A 15,556-nucleotide genomic window follows, 5' to 3' on the forward strand; every position below is an offset into this window, starting at 1 on the left:
GGGAGATTCATAAGGGAAACATCATATGACAAAGTATTCCTCAAATTCATAAATAAAAAAATAGATTCTTCAAAGTTATTAAGTAAAAAATGTGAAACAGAGAATGGAAGATTAAGGTAAAATATAGATAGGTAGAGAGGAGATGGGATGGATTACACAGTTTCAAAAAATAGGTTATCCTCTGGAGTTTTATGCACTTCAAGCAGTGGGGGCACACATTTTATGATCAGTATTCCAGGTGCCAAGGTGAAGATATAAACAGGATCGTTTACATGAACAGTGCCTAGAACAAAACAAAACAACAACAAAACAAGCCAGTTCGAGTGAAAGCTCTTTTGTTCATAGCATTGGGAGGAGAAAGAAATATTCCTATAAGTCTTCAAAGGGAGTAGACCTTGTAAAATAATGGTCTACGCTCCAGTAAAATCTTTGTGGTTTATATGGTCACATGTTTCATAAGGCTATCATTTTAAATATTTCTAAAAATAACCTGATAGCATCCCTCAAACTACTTAGGAAGAATATTTTATAGGCACATGTTTCTTTGGCAAGTCTGACTTGAGTTGGGGATAGATTTGAGGGTTTCCACAGGGGTGGGTGGCCCGCTTGTAACTGAGTCAGATCCGTAAAAATGACTCCCCTTGGTAGCCTTTTTGATGGACTTGATTGGCATTTGAACTTCTGTGCCTTGTGGCTGTCCTCATCTCTATGACTGGCAAAATGTCTGGATGTAGGCTCTGACAAGCGAGGAGTAAGATACATTTTTATGGGCATACTACTCAGCTTAACAAGAAAGTGCTCCTAACACAAGGCCAAACCTTCTTGGCTAAGGGGTAACCTAAAGGAATATTCTAGGACAGAGCCAAAATTTGCTAAGAAATGATGATAAAACCACAACGGTTGTGACAGTAGCCGTCATTTGGGGGCATTTACTACATTCAACGCACAGATTATCTTAATACACCTTTACAATTATCCTTGAGCAGACATACCATTATCCTCGTTATCCACAGAAGGAAACTGAGACTGTTGAGTAGTAGAACTGGAGTTCTTATCCATGATTCTTGACTCCTAACCTCTTATGGCCTACTATCTCCCAGTATAATTAAATTTTTAGAACAAAATGTGTCTGGCCAATTAAACACACACACACACACAAACAGAACAGTCTCCATAATTTTAGCTGAGAAAATATTTCCACAGGTAAAAATTAATTAATTCCTATTTTGGCCATTAAAAACAAATAAAAACAAAAAACAACCACAAGAAACTAAACTGACCAATCAAGCCAACCACAGCCATCTACATAAAAGGACCTAATATAGTACGTCTGTCATTAAACAACTGACTTCCTGATGAATTTAGATCATCTGTATGTTGATCATGTATATGCTTGTTCACTCAAAATGCACAATTGAAAGGTGCTTCATTGCTTGGAATAATTAGCTATAAGCCAGTTAGAATTTGGGTAAATTTCATCACTTTTATACAAACCATGGCCTGCAGAGTCAATGGCAGGTAGTGCAACTTCTGCCTAACAGGCATGTGCAGAATGGATCCATGAAGTCTGGAGAGAATTCAGTATTCTAACCAAGTTCAAAATCTGTGGGCAGTTCGAAAATACTACCAAGTTTCCACATTCATTGTTGGGTTGAAATGACTGATCTAAAGTACTTTTGTTTCCTAAAACTAAGCAGGCACCTGTAGGATTGACAAGAAGTTAAAAATGTTCAAATCTCCTATGTTCACATTAGCATTCAAATTCACCAGAATTTGGACTAGATGTCACTATTTCTATCAGACTTGAATAAACAATTGACAATCCATTTTCAATGTAAGTTACCGATCAGAATATTTTCCAAAAAATAAAAAACGCCCAAATGTAATACAGATCTCTACCGGAGACAAAATAATTACAAATAAGGGCAAAATATATTCCTAAAAGATAAAAATTACTCTGTTTTTGGCAAACAGGAATTGACGGATGAAATAAAATGTGCATAAAAACTCTTTTCAAATTGAAAATGTCTTACACAGTGGAAGATACTTTTAATGATAAAGTCTACTCCATATGCTATCATCTCTTAATGAAACTACCGGATCCCTGTCCTAGTACAATGAAATAACATCTCTGGACAATAAAATACAATCTAGGATTGATGTATACATAATTGTTGCTGAAATACTGAAGATTCTTTAGTTCATAATAACACAAATTTTTGGCAGGAGAAGATATTAGCGACATGAAGGAGTAAATGTGATCTGTGAAATCAAATATCACTCTCTCCCTGGGGGTTTGCATAAGCCATAAAAGTTTGTCTCCTTTCAAATGTGAAACAGAAAAGTCACAAAATGCCATCTCCCCAGCGATAATGAAAGAAATGAACATTTGAAAATCTGAACTCTGACGTTCTTTACCTAGATTTATGATACAGAGTTAAACAGCTTTTTGAGAAGTTAGTTCGAAATTAGTTTTTATACAGGATTTGGGAAAACAAGCAGTGTTGTGTTTGTAAATCTATAAGCGAAATGTAGCCTTTATCGTCAACTGTACGTTGAGCTCAATGTCAGATAGAAACCCTTGGTCACCTGATACTCTGTCAGCTCAAGTCTTCCTTTTCCGTACTGTGGGAAAGATTTGCTCTCTCGCTATGAAATAGAAGTTATTTTCAGTGAGCGAAGAATTCCATGGTTGAGCATTAGATCACTGCGCTGAGTAAAATAAAGTGCAGAAAGTACAATGCTCACTGCAACGCCCCACCTTCCCCCCTGCCATGTTTTAATATTAAACGATATTAATTCCCCCATCGATACTTTCAGTATTGTACATACAGATACACAAGTCACAGATTTGGAATCCAAAATATTAATAACAAAAAAGCTCAAAGTCAACAAGTGCTTGTTGTATGCCCGGAAGTAGTGTAAATACTTCACCTCTATTAGCTCATTTAATTATGTGAACACTGACTGGTCGTATCCTGTCACACAGGTAGTAAAATAGAAGCATTGACAGAGGATCTTGTCCGAGATCACAGATTAAAAAGAAAAGAGCACGAGTTGCTAACCCAGGCCATTCTACTCCAGAAACTGGATTCTTAGCTGCTACCTAAAAAAGCAATAATCATCGTGAAATGAAAATTTTTAAGGGACGTCTTTGAAATAGTTTTGTAAAAATTGTTAGTTTGAGTCTCTATTACAGTCAAAATCCATCCCCGGCATTATCCTCCCAGAGTTGCTCAGACAATGCTTTATACGCAGCAGGTGCTTCATAAATAAACCAGAGAATTAAATGTATGAATGAGGCTGTCGTTCCAGAGCGTGCTCCCCACACTTAATGTAATAAATGCGATGAGATCCAACTAAAAAATACCCTTTTTGTCCACTTTCTTGATAAATTAAGTATAAAATAACACACACTCTGTGGGATCTTGTCAAAATGTAGTGCGAGAGTTCATTCATTCAGATAAGCTAATTTTGAAGAGAGCATAATGAGGAAAATATGTGCTTTTTAAAATTGGGATTGGGGCACTTGGGTAGCTCAGTGGGTTTAGCGTCTGACTCTTAATTTTAGCTCAGGTGGATCCCAGGGTTGTGGGATCGAGCCTGGTGTTGGGCTGCACACTAAGCATGGAGCGTGCTTAATTAAGATTTTCTCTCTCCCTCTGCCCCTGTCCCCACTTGTGCGTGCACGCTCTCTCTATATGTGTGTGTATATATATATATATATATATATGTATATATACACACACACACACATACATACACATATATATGTGTGTGTATATATATATATATATATATAGTTTTTAGAATTATATATAATACTTCTAAAAACTAACTTGGGATTTAATTGCATATATAGTTTCATGTGTATTCCTCATATGATAATAGTTACAAAAACAAACATTATCAAACAGCTTTTTTAAAGCTAGTGAAGACAGGCTCTAAGATCATATCTTTCATGGATAAGGCACTTTAATTTGAATAGAATTTTCATAGAGGCCATTTATATGCTATGAGATTTACATGCCTTATCTCACCCATCCTCCAAACCACTTAGAAGTAGTTACTACTTTTCCATCTTTGGGGAACTTAAGCAAGAAGAGAACTTTCCCAGAGTGCCTAAGCTAGTCATTGAGAAAAGGAGCTAGATTCTAGAATCAGGCAGCTTGTTCCTGGGTAAATACCAGCCTCTCATTTGTTTAAGTACCCTTGAGCTTGGAGTGGAAATAATGATCTTTTATATGTTATCTCCATGAATTCTCAAAAATCTATAAGGCCGATCATATTGCCATATCATTTTTATTTAAAAAACTGGCAAAAAAAAAAAAAAAAAGCGGGGGGGCACCTGGGTGGCTCAGTCGGTTAAGCGTCTGACTTCAGCTCCAGTCATGATCTCACGGTCCGTGAGTTCGAGCCTTGCATCGGGCTCTGTGCTGACAGCTCAGAGCCTGGAGCCTGTTTCGGATTCTGTGTGTGTGTCTCTCTCTCTGACCCCCCCTCCCCCCGTTCATGCACTGTCTCTCTCTATCTGAAAAATAAATAAACGTTTAAAAAAATGTTTTAAAAAAACAACTGGCATATCAGGTATAGCTATTTATGTAGATATATTTTTACACTATATACTCTTTTTATTTCTCAGTAATGGCCAAATATGAAAAATCAAATGTATTCAAAATAACACAAAAGACTGATAGACATGTACATAAAATAATATAGATAGATACAGAGGGAGATAGGGAAAAAATCTCACTGACAGGGATCAAATGATACTTAACATTTTCTTTATTATGTATAATTTTGTATTTTTGTCTGCAAAGCTAATGTTTATTATGCTTTTCATTATTTGAAACTATAAACATAGTGCTCTAGATCCTTTCAGAAGGACAATTAGCTTATTTAGAGAACATATGCCAATTTGGAAATCCATATCAGCGGCTCTGTATATCCCCCAAATACCATTTAGTAGATTCTTTTTTTTTTCTTTTTCAGGAAATGATTACTTAAAAGATTGTTTGTCAAAGTATTGGATCTCTTAGTAAAAACAGAACATATGAAGTGTGGGGGAGTTGTTAAATAAATCTGGTAGTCCATTCGGAGAATATGGCGTAGGTATTAAAATTATTTTTGTAATAATTGTATACCAGTGAAAAAAGACAGATTTGGTATACACACACCAAAATGTTAGCACTTAACTGAGGATGGTGAGATTAGTGGTCGATTTTTCTTCTTCATTACCTGTCTTTAAAATTTTTTCTGTCATGAGTATATATTTTATCATAGGTAAAGGGGAATCTTAAAAGAACAATATTTTTTAAAGTGAAAAAAATTATTTGCCCAATTTCCTGTTCCACCAATAATAAATGAGGCCTGTATAAACTGAAAATGACAATTCTCTGCCAGCTTAAGCGACTGGATGAGGAAGATGAGCCAAAAATTTGTTCATACAGTGGTTAACACTGATACTTCTACTTTTACTAGATAGTGTTTTTGTCACATCATTTATCTTTGTAACAGCTAATGTATTCAACATACTTGCTTCCAACGTTGTGTTAAGCATTATCTCATTTTATCCTAACGTACCTTGAGGAATAGGATACAATGCACTTCACGATCTGTAGAATTTACTCTCACTGTCAAAGCCAAATGCGGTGGCTCGGAAGATGCATAGAAGCAGCAATTCAGAAAGAATGACTTGATCCTGGAATAAATTCTAAAGTAAAGTGGGAGAAGGAGAGTGTCTTCCTCTCGGCAATAGGTGTAGTGTGGTTCACACATTGTGTATTTAAAATAAACACCTGGTTTAGTTTGGATGGCTTTCAGAATGTTACAGTGGATTGGAATGATATGGAATGGAATGGTGTGTGCATTTAAGGCTACTGGTCATGACTTTGTTTATTTTTCCTTAAATATACAGCGCAAGTCCTGAAGTGGGAAATGAAGAATTGCACAGTTGGTTCAATTAATGCAAACGATATGTCTCAAAGTCTCGCAGGAAAAGCAAATGACAGTGAAGAAGAAATGAGATTTCGAGAAGCTGTAATGGAACAAATGAACAACATGGAGAAGAGAATCCAATTTATTTCAGATACAGAAGCCAATCTCATAGATTCAGAGCATTTCCAAAATTTTAGTCTGGTGACTGATCAAAGATTCAGTGATGTTCTTCTCCAGCTGAGCACCTTGGTTTCCTCAGTTCAGGGACATGGAAACGCAATAGATGAAATCTCCAAGTCATTAATCAGTCTGAATATCACATTGCTTGACTTGCAGCTCAATATTCAAACACTGAATGGCAAAGTCCAAGAGAATACATTTAAACATCAAGAGGTAAGAGTTTTTGTATTAGAAGGTCACATGCCAGCACTGAATCCATCTAGATTCTATCTCCTCAGATAGTTCAAGAAAACACAATATGTAAGCCCTGTTTCAACGTCATCTGACTTACCCTGATTCCTCTGGTAATCCTACCAGAAGATTTTACATGAATTTACCTAGTGTCTTCTCCAGATTCCCAACAGAGGGTGAATTTTTTTCCATTGGATATAGACTCTCTTAAGGTGTTTTAATTTTTTAAATCCTGTTATACTATCTCTTGAGACTGTCTAAGCCAATTATAATTTTTAGGTGATCTTTGTAGCTACTCTGTATTTGTGAGTTTTACAACAGACCCAAATTTCTTCATCATCAAAGAAATGGAAACATCATAGATACATACAACATCTAAATTTAAAAGTCTATTTTGTCATTCCCAAGAAGTATACATACGTTTTCATGTGTAAAGATAACTATAATTAGAGTTGAATTTGGAATGATAGATACAACATCTTATTTTTATCGTAGGATCAAAGACCCAGGATAAGAGAGCAAGACATGTTTAGATAGACCAGCTTGTCAGCAAAAGCTTTTATGCAAAGAGCCAGATGTAAACATTTTAGCCTTTGGGGACTCTAAGGTCTCTTTTCAACTATTCAACTTTGTCATTCCAGTACAAAAGCAGCCATAGCCAATTTGCAGATACACCAGGGAGGCTGTGGTCCAGTCAGTCACTCTTCACAAAAAGACTTTGACCCTTGGATTGTAGTTTTTTCTCACCTCTTCTATGGACTATTGTGTGGCCAACCTGCTGGATTACTTTGTATTGATGAGAAAGAAATTAAGCAAGCCCCTTATTTCAAATTGTGGGGTGGGGGGGTTGTTGTGAAATAATTATAATTGCTCCATCCCATGAAAAATAAGTAGATGACTAAAATTTAACTACTCCTGTGAAAAAATGATCTTTACATCACAAAATATCTAGGGCCTAAGAACATAATTAACGTGAAGCCTATAAAATTTCTACCCTTAGCGAAGCAATGTTGGCATCTTGGTAGTAGATTTTATTTGAATAGAACCCTTTTTGATTAGTGAAGTTGTTTTCTGTATAGATACATTATTAACTGTAGTGATTTTTTAAAAAATGGATTATCACTTACAGAGCATCAGTAAGCCTCTAAAGTTGTAACATTAAATGAAGATCAACTAAAATATTGACTAGAGCATAGACGAAACAGTTTAAGGAAAAATAGCCTACATATTTGTCAGGTACAATCACTCAGAACTTTTGAATTTCACATGATCCTGATCTTAAGGTGTCAGAAGACAATGGCATGGCTATATAAATAGGAGGACTTTGTTGGTAAACCTCATGCCAACACCAGCCTTGATACTCTGTTTCTATTCCATATCATCTCTTCCAAAATCTCACTGCATTTTCCACAGTGTTAATAAGTATGTAAGCATATCAGCCACTTTGAAATATCAATGACTTGGGCTACAAAGGGGTAGGAGATTCACTAAGAAGCAGCTGTCTACGGCGTAGATGAGAATGGGAGACGGATAAGTAAAATTTCAATGGTAAGAGTAATAACTGATTAACTTGGGGGAAAAGAGGAAAGGAGAAAGTATATTACTTTATGTAAAAACAGAAGAGCAGTGAGGTAGGCCCCCAGATTCAGTAGAGACTATAGATTATCTATGAATTCACATCAAGAGTGGAAACCAGGGGCGCCTGGGTGGCGCAGTCGGGCAAGCCTCCGACTTCAGCCAGGTCACGATCTCGCGGTCCGTGAGTTCGAGCCCCGCGTGGGGCTCTGGGCTGATGGCTCAGAGCCTGGAGCCTGTTTCCGATTCTGTGTCTCCCTCTCTCTCTGCCCCTCCCCCGTTCATGCTCTGTCTCTCTCTGTCCCAAAAATAAATAAACGTTGAAAAAAGAAAAAATTAAAAAAAAAAAAAAAAAAGAGTGGACACCAAATCGGAAACCATATGGAAGACAGTACAAATCCTGAGCTTGTTTAAAGTGATAATCACTGGAAATGATCAAAATGTGATGATCAGAGAACTGTTTGGGTTTGGATAGATTGCACTTATGTTTTGGACTGGGTCCCATCATTAGAAACGAAGGTACAAGGGAATGGAGGGACTTCCAAAGCTATTTATTTTTTCAAGGCAGTAATCACTTGTAAAGATTTAGAAACTAGGTCACTGCGAGCGTGTGTGTGCACACGTGTGCTCACTGAAAACAATATTCGGCCTCTTATCCCATGGCTTAAACACTTTTACCATCTTTGAATCTTTAACCTAATTCAGGAATAAGTAAGTTAAATGAATGCCCAAATCAGTAAATGTTGTTTGAGAGAAAGGCTTCCAAGCGATACCAGCATGAGGCCTATCAAGGACAAACCAAACATCAATTTGAGGGAAAAAAAGAACACCAGCACAAAATAAGAGAGGTGGGAATTCATCATGTCCATTGTTCATAGAAAGGGCTGTAAGACTGCAAAATTAAATGCCAGTTTCCAGCAGGGCCACTGATGGTAGAGTCTGGAAGGTGTGTGTGGCCGCTGAATAGGTTTCTTAAAAAAAAAAATAAAATGCAATTTCTGTCTTCCCCCTAGAAACAATTGCAAGTGAAATCTGGCTAATATGAGCACCATATGCAGTTTTCAGAAAAGGGAATAAAAAAAAAACAAAAAAAAAACTTCAGCTTTGTGTGTGAAGAACGTGGGCAAGGAGTAACTTTTTGGTAGCAAAATCAGCTGCCAGTCCCCTGACCTCTGCTCCGTGGGCGTCTTTAACTACCTAACCAGCCTACAGCAGTCTGTAGGCACCCAGATTAAGCTGGGCATGTTTTTATGTTGCTATGCTTTATGAACGTCCTTGTTCACTATTCTACTTTTATACATATTTTTCCAAATTTTATTTCTTTTATTTTACTATCGAAGCACGTTTGACATACGATACTGTACAAGTTTCAGGTGTAGAGCAGAGTGATTTGACAACTCTATACGGTACTCAGTACTCACCATGAGAATGTAGTCACTGTCGGTCCCCATACATCATCACAGTGTTATTGACTATATTCCTGTGCTGTACTTTTCATTATCATGACATACCATATTGCATGGGAAATGCCAAATAGTCAAGGAAGGAGGAGACAGAGGGTAGAGATAACAAAGAATAGGGTTTTGGGTGGGGGAAGGCAGAGTTAGAGCGGTACAATTTGATAAGCTTCTCTGCTTGAGTATAGTGCCACTGAAGAGACAAATCTAGATATCTGTTCATTTATCTCAAAGGCTTTACACCCTGACTGCCTTGACCCCCTCACCTCAACTTGTCAAGTCAAGGCAAGTGTAATTTTCTCTTTGTACTAGGATTACAGAGCAGTGTGTCCCTGGTTGATTTCTATATGCCAGTGGGAAATGAGAATACATCAGCAGTTAAGTAGAGATTTCCTTAGAAAAGTATAGAGCATACCATGAAGACAGGATGCGACCAAATTAGAATGGAGAGACAGAAAATGTAGCCAGAATGGACGAGAAAGTTTGCTGCATCAGAAACAAAGCCCAACACCCAAAGGAAAACCAAGCCAATGTCTTGAAAGGAGAAGTAATAAACAATGTGAAAAACTTTATGACTATATATTTAACCTCATCATAATTCAAAAACCAAATAAATAGAATGATGTATTATGTATTGACTCTTAACTCTGCAAACCTAAATATGTTGAAGGTACCCAGCATATTTGGGTGCAAAAGTAGATACTGATATATGATGAATAATGTTTAAAAAATAGTGCCATATATTTGGGGACACTGTGGCAGTATTGAACAAAAAGCTTAGCATTTAGTCCCTCTGATCAGGCCTACTTTCAAGCAGCTGTCCTATAGAAGCACTTGTACAAATATATTAAAAAAAAAATATATATATATATATATATAATTCATTACAACATTGCTTAAAGAAGTAAAAAGAGAGTATGCAGCTCAAAACTTGATCTCTAGGAATCTTGCATTATGAAAAATATATAAATATAATTCCACTAAATTGTTGAACATAATCTAGTCTCGGAATATTTTAATAGGTAATTATCTTTAATATGTTATTGAGTGAAAAGTGAAAGCATATTCTAAAATGTATGATATCGTCTGTTCACAATCTATGCACGTGTATATATAAATACACACTATATATGCATTTGAAAACAAAATGATATCTGAAATACATAAATAATAAACATTGAAAGTAAGATATTAAAATTCTAGTTGAGATTTTACTGAATATTTTTTTAATATATTAAAAAAAAATTTTTAATGTGTATTATTTTTGAGAGAGAGAGAGAGAGAGACCAAGCAGGGAAGGGGCAGAGAGAGAGGGAGGCACAGAATCCAAAGTAGGCTCCAGGCTCCGAGCTGTCAGCACAGAACCTGACGCGGGGCTCGAACTCATAGACCGCGAGATCATGACCTGAGCTGTAGTCGGCCGTCCAACTGACTGAGCCACCCAGGCACCCCGAAATTTTACTGAATATTAAAACCTATCTTGAATGTTCATTATCAATGAGAATTGTAACATTAAACTTTATTATTGCTACAAAACAGTTTAATGTACAAATTCTGTCAAATTCATAGAATATGTAGGTACTCAAAGTACAGTACAAAGAAATTTCACTTCTGATAAAAATCATACAAGTTTTTGTTTCATTTTCAGCATTTTGACATGTATGCATTTAGGAATCAAAGCATACCTTGGATATATTCAACTAATTTTGTGGGGACATAGGGTGTAAAAATTCAGCCATTCAGTTAAAAGAGGAAATGCTTCAAAGCCAAAAAATTACTGGCTTAGCACAGTTCTCTAATTTCTACATTCTTATTCCATAATGTTCTATAGTATTCTTGTTTAAAAAAAAAATACCTGACTTCCAGGGCTTCTTAAACTTACATATTGATAATTATGTATGTAATAAAAATTGTGGGTGCTTGCTTATGTTTCACAGGACATGAGTAGATTAGAGGAGCGTGTGTACAATGCATCAGCAGAAATTATGTCTATGAAAGAAAAACAAGTGAATTTGGAACAGGAAATAAAAGGAGAAGTGAAACTACTGAATAATATCACTAATGATCTCAGACTGAAAGATTGGGAACACTCTCAGACGTTGAAAAATATCACTTTAATTCAAGGTAAAATATTTTCTCATTCCTCCAGAAAATGATATATTAAAATGTACTGATATGTGCAGAGATTTGGTGTTTGAAATCTTATGGTATAAATTAGTTTTTGAACATATGTTTACTACAAGTGTCCAGAGAAAGGAAGTTTGAGATCTCATCGAGACATGGTAAGATATCAGCATCTTGGTATTCTTTAAATGAAAATGTTAAAAAAAAAAAAAAAAGTCTTTAAGGTCTAACGAGTCATTATTCAAAATATCCCATATTAATGAAAATGAATACAAGTTTTCTGTAAGCCACCAAATCCTCTTCCTGTCCACAGATCAAACCTGTTAATTCTGTTTTTCAAAACTTCCAGATTCCTTTTTACTTCTTACCTGACTGTATTCTTAATTAGAAAGGCTTTTGAACTCCGCAAACTAACAATAAATTTGTCAATTTCTTCTTTCGTTCCTGTTGGTAAACCACAGTAAATTGAATCTTACTGATTTTTAAATTAATATATACATACTATATATTTTTACTCTAAATTTTATTTCTTTTTTAAATATTTTCCCATATTTTTCTTTGTGTTAGGTTTGTGTTCTATAAAGAACACTTTTTTTTATTAAAGATTTTATTTGGGGGACACCCGGGTACCTCAGTTGGTTAAGCATCTGACTTCAGCTCAGGTCATGATCTTGTGGTTCGTGAGTGTGAGCCCGCCTACACTGGGTTCCCTGCTGTCATCACAGATCCTTGATCTTCCTCTCTCTCTCTGCCCCTCCCCTGTTTGTGCACATACGCGTGTGTGTGTACACGCACACAAGCATGCTCATTTTCTCTTCCCCTTTCTCAGATAAATAAACTTTAAAAAAAAAAAAAAGAAAGATTTTATTTTTAAGTAATCCCTACACCCAAGTGGGGCTGGGATCGAGAGTTGTGCGCACTACCCACTGAGCCAGCCAGGAGCCCCAAGAACTCTTAAAAATATGCAATCTAACCTTTCTTTTTTTCACTGTATCTATTTCTAACATCTTATTTTGTGCTGCTTTTGTCCAGTTCTATGGTCCCTTTGCTTTCCTTTCTTGTCTGTTTTCAGATTGAGATTTTTCTCAACGAATTTTTCTTTCTGCAAAAGTCACCAAGAAGATTTTGGAGACTTTTTAATCTATTCCTATTTTGTTGATAGTTGTTCTTGAGTTTTATGTTAAAGTTTAAAGTTGATGTATAGCTTCACCTCAACCCTAAAGATCCAAAGAACTTAAAACACTGTATCTGATGACCCCTTTCCGTGGTTTCCTGCTGTTTTTGAGTATAGTTTATTTCTATTTTATCCAGTTTAAAAAGAAAGTTAAGAATTTAGTCAGTATATACATAGAATATTTATTAAAATTTGCACATAAGTTGATTAACTTTCCCTTCTTCTAAATGCACTTCAGATATCTCTTCTGGGATCATTTCCCTTCTTCCTAAAGTATATCTTTTGGAGGTTCATTAAGTGAAAGTCCAAATGGTGAGATCTTTGGATTTCATTTTCTCTACTTTGTCCTTGATGTTTAAAATTGTTCTACTACACATACGTATACAACAGCTCTTCCGGTTATTTCTACCAGTATTTGGAAGACATTTCCCTGGCTTTTTGGCTTTCTTTGCTGTGTTAAAAATGATTGCTCCGAATCTGCTCGTCATTCTTCTTGTCTTTATTACCTGCTGCTTCACTAATTGTGTTTCTTATATTGAGAATTGATTCGTATCACATTTGTTTTACTTCTCCTGTTTGTAAATTTAAGTCGATCACAAGTTCAGGAACGTTTTCAGCATCGGTCTCTTCTAATACTGCTTCTTCACAAACTTCTGTACTCTTTGTTCTGTGATTCTACCTCAATTCATGCTAGGTCCTCTTACTTGAGTCTGTTAAACTCTATTTTATGATTTTAACCCTTTTATTCTATTAGTAATTAACCAAAATCCATGAGGTTTTTATTACATAACACTAGGAAAAAATATTTTCAGTCTAATAAAGAAGTATTTACAGGGGAAAAAATTAAAGCAAGTCCTAGAAGACTATATATAGTAGAATTTTTGTTTCTAATGCTCATAATTTAGCAAAAGTAAACCATGTGTATTTATAGCTGCATACATATGTAATGAGAATTGGTAGCTTTTAAAGTGCAGGAAAGTGGGAACCACAAAATTCAAGTTAAAGTTTAGGTCTGAAAAGAAACAAGATGGATGAGATTGGGAAGCACCCAAATAGATACCTGTTTCTTGATTTGTGACGTTGCAGGAGTGTTCTTTTTATTATTGTGCTTTATAGCTGACTTATATAGAACACGTTGCTTCCATTCTTTAATTATTACATTAGAAAAGCTGATAAAGAAAAGTTTGAATGAATCAACATTCCCTCTAACAGTTAGATAACTCCACTTTGGATTTCAAATCAATATCCAAAATTTTATAAATCCAGAACCAAACCCTTGATTCTCGAGCATCCCTCCCCATACACTCTGCCAGTCTGTTGAGTTCCTGGGCTTATGTGTCAGCTGTATCATTGTCTAACTAGTTACTCACCCCAAGATCTCAGAAGCTTTCTTTGATGTCTTTCTGTTGCTTCCTACGTGTGATCCATATATGAGTCCTGTTAACTCTTGTTACATGCACTATTTCAAATAAAACCACGTCTCACTATCTCCTCTGTCACTATTATAATTCAAGCAACTATATTTGGCTGAGGCCCTGCATCAGCTTCCTACTCATTCTCCCTGATTCGACTTTTAATCCATCCTACATAACGTAGAGCAAAAGAGTGGTATAAGAAATTAGTAGATAGTTTAGCTCTCGTGCTGAAACCCTCCAATATTTTTCCTATCGACTTAGAATAAATCTGAAATCCTCCTTGGTTTCACACCCACCTACTTATCTGCCCTCATTTGCCCACTTCCCCTCTGGTATTCTCTCTGTCTGGCTCGGAAATCTAGAAGAATGAAAGTGCTACTAAAAAGTGTAAGTTCCTGAGGAGGAAGTGCTGCTTTCATTTCTTACTGTCCATCATGTACACTCCTGCCTTGTCTCTTGAAACGTTGTTCTCTTAGAACGCCACTCCTTCTTGGATCCATTCAAGAACACTATTTTAGGGGTGACTTTTTTCCCTCCTCTCTTCTCATTTTCCTCCCCCCATCTCTTTATGTCATCATTTGCTTTAGCTTCCTCATAGTACTTACCACTGCGTGAAATTGTTTCATCTGTGCATTTGCTTATTTGTTTAGGATACGTCTTCTCTGATAGCTCATGAGTTTCATGAGGTTGAGTTTCACCTTTCTTGTCTATCTGTCTGTCTCCAGTACCTGTTAGAGTGCTTTCTGTGCAGTGGGCGAGCAATTATATATGTGCTGAATAAATAAGCAAAACTGGCACTTTCTTCTCCTTAAGTCACACTTTGTAATAGCAGTGTCTTGGGTAAACTTTTCTTACCACTGCTCTACCAGACTATTGAAATAGTCTCCCAGTCATTTCCTTCCCCAATCTTTCAGACTGTAATTCTATCTGCTTTCTTGGTAAAATGCAGTCTTCCTGAAGAGAAAAAAACCCTCGATTATAAGCTTCTCTATCACTTCCTCATTCTATGTTTCTCTCTGCAGCACTCAGGATCTTGTCTAATGTGTATTTAACCACTTTTCAATACCTGATTTCCTCCCTCTTCCCTTTGTGATACCAAATACTTCAATTGATTCAGTTATGATTCTAACATACCAAGTACTTTTTATATCCTGACTCATGCCTTTGCCTTTGCTTGAAATATCTTCTCTTCCCTTTGTATCTGAAAATATCCTATCTTTCATTCAATGCCCATCTAATATCTGAAGCCTTCTCTAGTTCCATCAGAGTAATACTTCCTGACATCTACATCTTGTTTAATATTGAACATTAGGTATTCTTTCATAAGAGAAATCTTCACATGATAGTCATACCTAAAAGTGTCTCACATTGTCTTCTAGTTCACTGTTGCCGCTTCCTGAAAACAATACATCCCTTAAAACCAGGGACTATTTTTTATATTCTCTACCACATATAAGCATAAA

General features: G+C 36.0%; 1 protein-coding gene across 2 annotated transcripts in view; it reads left to right on the forward strand.

Annotated features, from left to right (window-relative positions):
• The window catches only part of MSR1 (macrophage scavenger receptor 1), an 82,482-nt gene that overhangs the window by 14,909 nt on the left and 52,017 nt on the right, over positions 1 to 15,556 (forward strand). For both annotated transcript variants that reach the window (XM_043560253.1, XM_043560243.1), the window contains exons 4-5: positions 5,918 to 6,330; positions 11,318 to 11,504. In XM_043560253.1, the coding sequence (XP_043416188.1) occupies positions 5,918 to 6,330; positions 11,318 to 11,504 (600 nt within the window). The remainder of the gene's footprint in view (positions 1 to 5,917; positions 6,331 to 11,317; positions 11,505 to 15,556) is intronic.

Source organism: Prionailurus bengalensis, chromosome B1 (assembly GCF_016509475.1).
Source record: "Prionailurus bengalensis isolate Pbe53 chromosome B1, Fcat_Pben_1.1_paternal_pri, whole genome shotgun sequence".
Lineage (NCBI taxonomy): Eukaryota > Metazoa > Chordata > Mammalia > Carnivora > Felidae > Prionailurus > Prionailurus bengalensis.